The 9,348-nt window shown below is 47.6% G+C and overlaps 1 protein-coding gene across 1 annotated transcript; it reads left to right on the forward strand.

The window, feature by feature from the left end:
• Window positions 1-3,029: 3,029 nt before the first annotated feature.
• On the forward strand, window positions 3,030-8,139 carry LOC135241931 (uncharacterized). Its single transcript, XM_064312720.1, has 6 exons — window positions 3,030-3,222; window positions 4,519-4,626; window positions 5,130-5,269; window positions 5,374-5,470; window positions 5,643-5,767; window positions 6,984-8,139. The coding sequence occupies exons 1-6, from the start codon at window positions 3,138-3,140 to the stop codon at window positions 7,158-7,160; spliced, it is 732 nt and encodes a 243-aa protein (XP_064168790.1). The 5' UTR covers window positions 3,030-3,137; the 3' UTR covers window positions 7,161-8,139.
• Window positions 8,140-9,348: the final 1,209 nt, after the last annotated feature.

Raw genomic sequence — 9,348 nt, forward strand, 5'->3', positions numbered from 1 at the left:
AGAAAACAAGCTTGCTTACTGTGTTTAACTACATGAAATGTATTTTTATGTGTTTATAACAAAACTATGTATGTAACTAAACGTGCAAAATGGAAAGGTACTGGGAAAGAACGACCTTTGAGGAGGAAGAAATGTAGATGAGCTGAGGAAGTCAGATATATAAAGTTCTGGGCGTCCCGCCAAGTTTCAACTGCAACAATTTTTGGTACAAAAGGGGAGGCAAGAAGCTTGCCACAGGTGTCTGAGAAGGTCACAAATATGTAAAAATGATTTGAGGGACACTTTGTAAATTCAGTGAAATTCATAGTTAAAGGTACATTTGCTATAAGCATATAATCATGTGGTATATGTATGACCATTGTTTGCAAAATGTCATATCCTAATCAATAGCCTGTGTGTTTCTATTGAAAACTGCATGTTTTGTGTATACTGTCAAATGAAGACAAGCTGTAAAAAACAAGATTGTATGTGAAGGGAGACTAAGAAATTAGATTAAATAGGAACACACACCCCTGCTGTGAGGCGCCAGGAAACTAGGCGTTTCATCAAGGTTTCTGGGATGAAGCAAAAGGTTCTGAGGAAAACATAAAGATGGTATGGAAGGGTTGGTAAGAAAGTGTCATGCCATACGAATTTCTTCACAGAAAGATATCTTACGGAAAGATATAAGAGGCAGAACTTGTGAACAGAAGTTTGAGACTCTCTTCTCAAACTCTGTGATGAGTGCTTGAACGGTTTCTCCTATTTGGCCAAACGAAAGGTATTTTGCTGAATTACTCTGTGACCTGACTAAATTATTTGCCTCCATTGAGGGTAAAATCCACGACGGGGTGCAGTGGCTGCAATAATGCGGGCATTGTATCGGACAGTGGTGGTGGAGAAGGAGCTGAAACGCAACGCTCTCGATTTACCAGTTGATCTTCAGCCCTACTCTCACCTATAGTGACGAGCTGTGGGTAGCGACCAAAAGAGTGAGATCGCAAATACAAGCAGCCAAAACGGAGTTTCTCCATAGGGTGGAGGGACTTACTTGTTAGGGTGAGGAGCTCAGCCGTCCGGGAGGACCTCACAGTAGAACCGCTGCTCCTTCGCATTGAGAGGAGTCAGTTGAGGCGGTTCTGGCGTCTGATTAGGATGCCTCCTGGGCGCCTCCCTCTGGAGGTGTTCCAGGCACGGCCACCTGGGAGGAGACCCAGGGTCAGACCCAGGACACGCTGGAGAGATTATATCTCCCGGGTGGCCTGGGATCGCTTTAGGTTCCCACTGGCAGAAGTCGCTGGGGAGAGGGACGTCTGAGCTCCTCTGCTTGCCCTATTGCCACCCCAACCCTGAATGGAATAAGTGAGAAAGAAAATGGATGCATGAATGGATGGATAGTAATGCACTCCGGACAATCCCTTTCATGCCAAGTTTGTGCCAATCGCTTTACTCACATCTGCCTTCAGGCAAAGTTTATTTGCACTTGAACTTAGGAAGGAAATTTGAATTCTAGAGGCTTTACCACGTCCAGGGCATTACTGGTACTGGCAGTATGACACACGTGGCCCCCGATACAGGGACCATGTGATCTCTGATCCCATGCAGCGCTGATTGCTCTCCTTACTTGAAATGAAAATGCCCCCCGAGAGATTAATAAAGGTATGTTGTATTGTATCACATAGCATTACATACACCTTTATTACTTACACATATCTAGCGTGTTAGTGAACCTGTGTGTGAATATGTTTGAAGATTTGGTATTGGTCTTTCGGAGACAATGTTGTTTATGTATATGCCATGGTAATTCATATTTGAACCAATCTGTGGTGTATTCATTTAGTATTCACACTATTTATGCCAATCAGAACTGAACTTGTTAGACCTCCAGCTGCTGTGTTTAGAAATAACATACATTACACATTATTTCTCAGTTCATAAATTTGGAAAAAATCTGCATAAATCTTTATCCTGTGGTGCAATGAACAATTGTAATGTATGTGTGTGTGTGTGTGTGTGTGTGTGTGTGTGTAAGAGTGTGAGTGTGTACTTCCAATTTAGAGGGTTGCTTCTGGTCATGGAGGAGGATCCAGCCCATTCTCCAGCCTGGGTGGATCCCAGCTAACACAAAACGTTCCCACAATGTCGCTACAGTGTTGTGGCAATGTTACAACATTGAGAAAACATTCCCGTAACATTGTGGGTACAGTTTCAGCACTTCAGCAGGCTGGCCACACTGTCTGTTATACAACAAGGGGCGCCAGAGAGCAGAAACCACAGCCTGGAATCACCCGGAGAGGCACCTGCTCATCATACACAATACTACACTACAAAACACAGCACTGCACCACACAAAACCAAGCCAAAGGCAATTTACACCTCTGAAAAATATCCAGGATTTTACCTAATAGGCTCCACAGTGACCGGCAGCCTTACAGGCCACTGCATAATGGCCCATAGCATCACCCAGGGAGGGAGGGACCTGGTCGGGCCAGGGGGATCGAGTCTCACCTTATTTCCTGTGCTGTGGAATTCTATCAGCCTTTCTCTGGGATGTGATGAAGGTGGACACAATGGGGGTACATAACTGCATTTATAAAAGAAGAGCACTTAAAAGGGTTATTCAGTTAAAGGTTGAGTAAAAGCGGTTATTCAGCTGTTTTTATAGAACGAGAAGGGATTCTTCTGTCAATTGTTTAAGATCTATCAGTTTTTTATATGCTAACATTTACAAAAGGAGGCATTGGGAAAGTAGATCAAACCCTGCATCACACAAAATACGTCCTTCGTGCCATAAAAATACAATTTCCTTTGTTTATGGAATCTGGTGAGTTTTGTGTATATGCTACATTATATAAAGGTACGGTCTGTTACCCATCTGTCCTTTAAAAATATGTGGTCGCCTACTTCGTAATTATGCAACGAAAGTAAGGAACCGTAATACAGTAACAGTGCTATTCTACATTTACCTGACATGGGCATGGTTTCGAAGATAGCGTCAGTGACCGAAGGGCGTGACCGTGCTCCTGTGCTCTATTTAAAGCCTCCGGTGCAACACGCGCTGCGTATCCACTGCGACCCGCAGCTCACACGCAACTTTCACAAGTTCAGTCAAGAGAGTTCTGCTTTGCCAGAATCAGCATCAGCAGGAATTTACCGACATGCCAATTTCCGACAGAGTTGTGCTCGCTCTTGGCGGGACAGGAACGGTGGGCTCCGGAATTGTAAAAGCGCTTCTGGACAGAGGTACATGCGTGGGTGTGTGTGCGTGTATGTATGTATGTGTGTGGAGGGATGTATGCGTGTGTGTGCGCGCGCGCGCTCATCAGTGAACAGTAGGGTAGTGACCGGCTACGTTTTGCTCTGCATTTATGGTTGTGGTGTTTGGTGCTTTGGCAAAATCACTCGTACGTATTTTGGACCTCGCTGAAAGAAAAAAGGATGCATATATTGCTGCCCAACACGGCGCGCCAGCTGATGGTGAGTGCTTTTCCGAGCTCCGTTTTTACCTCAGCGGATCTGCGCCGAACTCCCGACTCATAGCATCATTCCGCGTACAGGTGGCAATGCACGTGTCTGCAGTGGACCATTCTGTCTCTGGGCACCTCTTGGCAAACCGGCCAGTAAGCCTTGCCTGGTACTGTACTGCTTGCCATCTCCCGCTGTGAAAGCGCGCGCCGCACATAGGAGTATTTAAATTTCTTTACATTTTAAACGTAACAACAGTTTATGTCGTTTGAATGAACAATTCACTGAGCTATACTGTAAGATAAGTGTGCAGTAGGACCTTGTGTGGAACAGAACACAAAGTGACTGTGTCATTTTCTAGGGTGGAATGTCCTCTGTGTTTCTGACAAAGTGAATAGAGATGTGTATGATTAATATTAATTATTAATTTATAATCAAGGTTGGGGTCAGTTTATTTTAATTTCTGTCAATTTAAGAATTATTGAAATGTGTTTAATTGGTAAAAGCATTGACCACTATGGCCGTTTTTCAAATTCAATAATTAAAATTCAAGAACTGAATTTTTAATCATTTGCTTGGCTGACTGAATTGAAATGAATTGAGCCCAACCCTGGTATAATGTGTTTGAGCTTATATTTGTTTATGTTTGGTGTTGTGTTTGTAATGTGCATAAATGTGCGGTACCTGCAAAGAGTGTATAATGCATACATGTGTGTCTACGAAATATATAACGTGTGTGTGTGTGTGAGAGAGAGGGAGAGAGAGAGAGACAGTAGGGTGTGTATAAGGCATGTGTGTGTGCAGTGTGTGCATAATGTGTGTGTAGGGGGTGTATAATGCAACTGTGTGCGGAAATATTCTGACAATTGTTGCAAAATGATATTAGCGGAAAGAGTGCACATCAAACGGAGACTGAGATGAGGGTAATTTTGCTGTGCACAGTAAAACACGTGTTCATGATGTGTAAATTGTGTATGATGTGTAAATGTGTGTAAAGAGTGTTAAAAATGTGCATTTTATATAGAGCTTGCATAACTTGTGACGTGTGTGCATGTGTGTGTGTGGTGTGCTCAGGTTTCAGAGTGGTGGTCGTGTCCAGAGACAGTGGCAGACTGGAGAAGCTGAAGAGCTTTGTCTCCCCGTCCAGCAGAAGCAATCTGATCACAGTACAGGGGAACGTGGGTAAGAGACTCCGCCCTGCACAGACCCCACCCTGTAAATCTCTACCCTGTGAAACCCCACCCTGTGCAGACCCCGCCTCTACACTCCCTGCTGTACAGACCCCGCCTCTGCACTCCCTGCTGTACAGACCCCGCCTCTGCACTCCCTGCTGTACAGACCCCGCCTCTGCACTCCCTGCTGTACAGACCCCGCCTCTGCACTCCCTGCTGTACAGACCCCGCCTCTGCACTCCCTGCTGTACAGACCCCGCCTCTGCACTCCCTGCTGTACAGACCCCGCCTCTGCACTCCCTGCTGTACAGACCCCGCCTCTGCACTCCCTGCTGTACAGACCCCGCCCTTTAAATACCTTGCTGGATTGTTGTCACGCTGCACCATTACGCCAGTCAGACTGATGTCACACTGATGTCACGCTGATGTCACGCTGAGGCTGCAGGACGTCAGCGCCTCCTCTCCCCGGGTGCGAGGCTGAGGCCGCTCAGTCTCTTTGCCCCTCTGTCTCAGGGTCGGAGGAGGAGGCGGAGCAGGTGAAGCGAGCCGTGGAGGAGGCGGCGGGGACGGTGACGGACGTCGTCTCGTCTCTGGGCTTCAGCTGGTGGCAGGGCGGGCCCCCGCACACCCAGACCCTCAAAGAGCTGCACTGGGTGAGGGTTCGACCAATCACGGCCCCAGCTCCGCCCCCAGCACACACACACACGAGCCAATCATTGCTCATCCATCCATCCCTCTTCCTCTCTCTCTCCTTTAGGTCCTGGAGACTCTGGTCCTCAGCACCTTTGTGTCTTGGAAGGCCTTCTTCCCCCTAGTGAGAGACAACCCCAGCAGCACCTACACCTTCATCACAGGTGAGCGTCTGACCTGTGCTCTGACCCCGCCCACGCCTCTCCCAGATTAAACCGCTGTGAAGTAGCAGATGGGATTACATGCAGTGACTGGCGTGTGGTGCATTAAGCACTGTGGACTGACTGTCCATCAGAGGAGAGGTTTTGTGGTGCATTGACTCCTCCTACACTACAGGGGGCGCTGGTGATAAGCTGCTGATGCCAGGGACGGGGTTCCTGACGGTGGGGGCGGCGAGTGCGCTGGCGTTCTGCCAGGTTCTACGGGAAGAGTACCCGGAAGTGCCCTGCAAACTCAACCAGGTGATACTCCAGCTCGTCCAGAATGTTTTAGTTAATTTTGCTTGATTATCGAACGTGCTAGTTATCAAATTTAGCTAATCTGTGCCCATTTACTGGTAAATATCTTTTGTTTCATGTGGTAAATCCTCTTTCCTAGTCTATTTCCTAAACTAAAATGCTAATATGAAGATAAGGTGAACCTGAAATATCAGTGACCACAATTGGTACAATGACAACACTTTTGCATATTTTGCAGTAAATTTTTACCAATAAGTTTTTTTTTTATTATTTCAGCTAGAAATGTAATACATATAAGCAATGCACACAGTAAAATCGAAGCTAATCACCACTAAAACAGCAGAATCACTGTGGATGAGCTTGTTTTTTTGTCCACACAGACATTCAAACAGTCTTTTTGGGTATGGGTGTGTTTTGCGATATTAGGAAAAACTATGCAATCATCTGATACACCCAAAGAGAGAGAGCTGTCTGCTGAACAGTGCTACAGAGGGCCGAGTGCGTGATCGTGAAGGCCTGCGGGCCAACGGGGGGGAGATTACAGCCTCTATTTCCAGCTCCTGAGCTGCCACTCCCAGGAGCCTAAGAATGAAGGAGTGACCTCACGGTTACCTCATGCTCTAACCCAGATTGGGTCAAATCGACCCGTTCTGAACTAGTATAAGAGGAACGACACCTTTAAGACATGCATTTCATAACCAGTGACTAAAACATTGTAAATTTGGTTCTTGTTTTGTGTTTCTATTTGTTGTTCATCAACTGCATGACACATAGTGTATTTTATGTATTATAGTATTTTATATTTAAGGTGCCAATAATGTCCTGGGTATATTTTGACCCAGGCTTACGATTTCACAGGAGCTAATAAGTAAACATAACATAAGGGTTAAGGGATATGGGGCAACTGAAAATGGTGAAAAGAATTACTGTCATTTAACTGAAAATTATTTTAAATGCAATTGATTTAAACCAAAGACAGACAAATCTAACTGAAACCAGTTCAGAGAGGACTGAAACATGACAAAGCCAAGATTTTGTCTTTGTGTGGAAAATATATTTCCTTTGCAGAACACCACAGTTGTTCTAAACTCTAATTAGTAGCAACAGTGAGCACAGATATGTGGGGTTTTGGTTTTGCTCAGAACTGGAATCTTTGCTGCAGTTCAGGTCTATATGAGTACTCAACTCTCCCCCCTCCCCCCTCACCCCTGACCCCCAGGTGATAATCAACGCAGGTGTGGCCGCCCCAGACCGCATGGCCCCCGGTTACCTGAACCACCTGGACCTGGGGGAGACGGTGGCCGCGCTGGTGGAGAGGCGAAGCTCCTCCCACACAGTCTTCACCGTCCAATCCCCTTCCGACCTCAAAGCCATCCTCCTGGAGGGAAATATGTAGACCCGCCCCGCCCTGCTCCGAAACCCACTACACACTTTGACCTCCAAAACGCATGCCACCCCCCGCCCCTGATTCTGCCTGCATGTACGCCATCGGGCAAGTCAACCCCTTGTCCTGATCAGCACAGTCACATCCGTGCGGATGGTCTACAGCCCCGTCAGCCTGTCAGATGCTGTTTAGGGCATCGCACAGTATTACTCGCTGATCTCTATGTTTTATTGAGAGAGTGCAGCTCTGTATAGGGCATCACATCTTGTCAATGCATAGGGCAGTCCTGGGTAATGTCGATCATTCCACAGGGCAATCCTGGGTAATGTCGATCATTCCACAGGGCAGTCCTGGGTAATGTCGATCATTCCACAGGGCAATCCTGGGTAATGTCGGTCATTCCACAGGGCAATCCTGGATGTCTCTGACATTCCGTAGCGAAATCCTGGATGTCTCTAACGTTCCATAGGGCAATCCTGGCTAATGTCTGCCATTCCATAGGGCAATCCTGGATGTCTCTGACATTCCGTAGCGCAATCCTGGATGTCTCTAACGTTCCATAGGGCAATCCTGGCTAATGTCTGCCATTCCATAGGGCAATCCTGGGTGTCTCTAACGTTCCGTAGCGCAATCCTGGATGTCTCTAACGTTCCATAGGGCAATCCTGGCTAATGTCTGCCATTCCATAGGGCAATCCTGGCTAATGTCTGCCATTCCATAGGGCAATCCTGGGAAACGTTTCTGTGTTCTGGTGACCACAAGCCTGTTTCAGGGGGCTGCTCATGCTCTCCGGCTCCTTATTTGGTTGTAACCTGTGCCCCCCTCTCCCCTTCCTGAGAAGAATCAATCTTACACTCATCCCTACCCTCTCAGTCTGCAGCAGACAACCCTGCTGGCAGAGGAAAACATATTCATGTCTTAATTGTATCTGTAAGGAGAAAGATGATACATGTGGTTTCTGGTTTAGTAAATAAACAACTGTGCTGTCTAACCTCCACGTGTAATCATGTACCAGTCAGTCCATTGTTTGGGAACCTGTGCGTGTATGAGTAATGTGGAGGGAGTATGTTTAGGAATGCGTGCGTGTGTGTGTGTGTGTGTGTGTGTGTGCGCGCACGCGCGTGTGAGGGAGGGTGTTTGGAAACCTGTGTGCGCCTGGTTGTGTGGGGGAGGACCCTGCGTGAGAAATGTTTGCAAACAAACCCGCCAGCACAGTTGTCCGGTCCGAGTCCGTTGCGTGACTCCGCCGCCTCCCAAAATAATAAAATAAAAGCCCTCTCTCCACCCCCCCCCGCCCCCACCGCATGCACAGGGGTCTAATTATCCAGGACAACGGGACCCTGGAAAAACACGTCCAGCGGGAGAGGCGGGGAAGCGCTCTCATGCCAGAGCGGATATGAACATAGCTCTGTTTGTTTATCGCCGTCGAGTCATTTGTGCGCGCTTGAAAATATCGGACAGCACCGGCCACTCCGAAGCGAACTGAACCACGACAGCCACGCGACGCACGCACAGGGCCGCTGCAGACCGTGAAGATGAGGCGTGCAGACATTCGAAGCTGGTAAGAGAGAGAGAGAGCGGTATACTGGGTTTTGGCGCATCGAGCGATGTCCCAATTAGGGCCCAAATTCGAACGAGCGCAGGGAGGGTCGTCTTACGCCCCCCTCGGTCCATTATCTGCTCGCACGCGATCCCCCGGTGCATTCACACGGGTTCCCAACTCTCTCACAGAAAGGCGCACAGCGTACAGGAGAAACAGAAAGAAAGAACGGGGTAGGGATCGGTTTATTTTAAACCAGCCAGGACTACGTGAAAAATTCAACTGGCGCAACAATGAATAGCGTGTGAGCCTGCGCGGTGCGTTATGAGCACAGGCTACAGAGAGAGACAGGATTGCAATACAAATTACAGGGAAGCAAGCCCACAGCCACACTGGGGGGGGGGGGGGTGGGGGGTGTGTGTGTAGAGTCTGCCACCCAACCAACTGTGCCAGTTTCTCCAGAACCTTCTGCTACTAGATCAGTACTGTCTGACATGGGCCCTGCTAGAACATTACAATAATTATAATCAAAGGAAAAGGGCAGGTTCACTTCTCCATTAGAATGACTGCTAAAGCTTGCGTTCCTTGGCCTGACCGTAATCATCTGGGTCTGTCTCTTAGCAGATCATACACACAGCCATTAGGAAACAAACACAGACA

This window comes from Anguilla rostrata, chromosome 16 (assembly GCF_018555375.3).
Source record: "Anguilla rostrata isolate EN2019 chromosome 16, ASM1855537v3, whole genome shotgun sequence".
Classification (NCBI taxonomy): domain Eukaryota; kingdom Metazoa; phylum Chordata; class Actinopteri; order Anguilliformes; family Anguillidae; genus Anguilla; species Anguilla rostrata.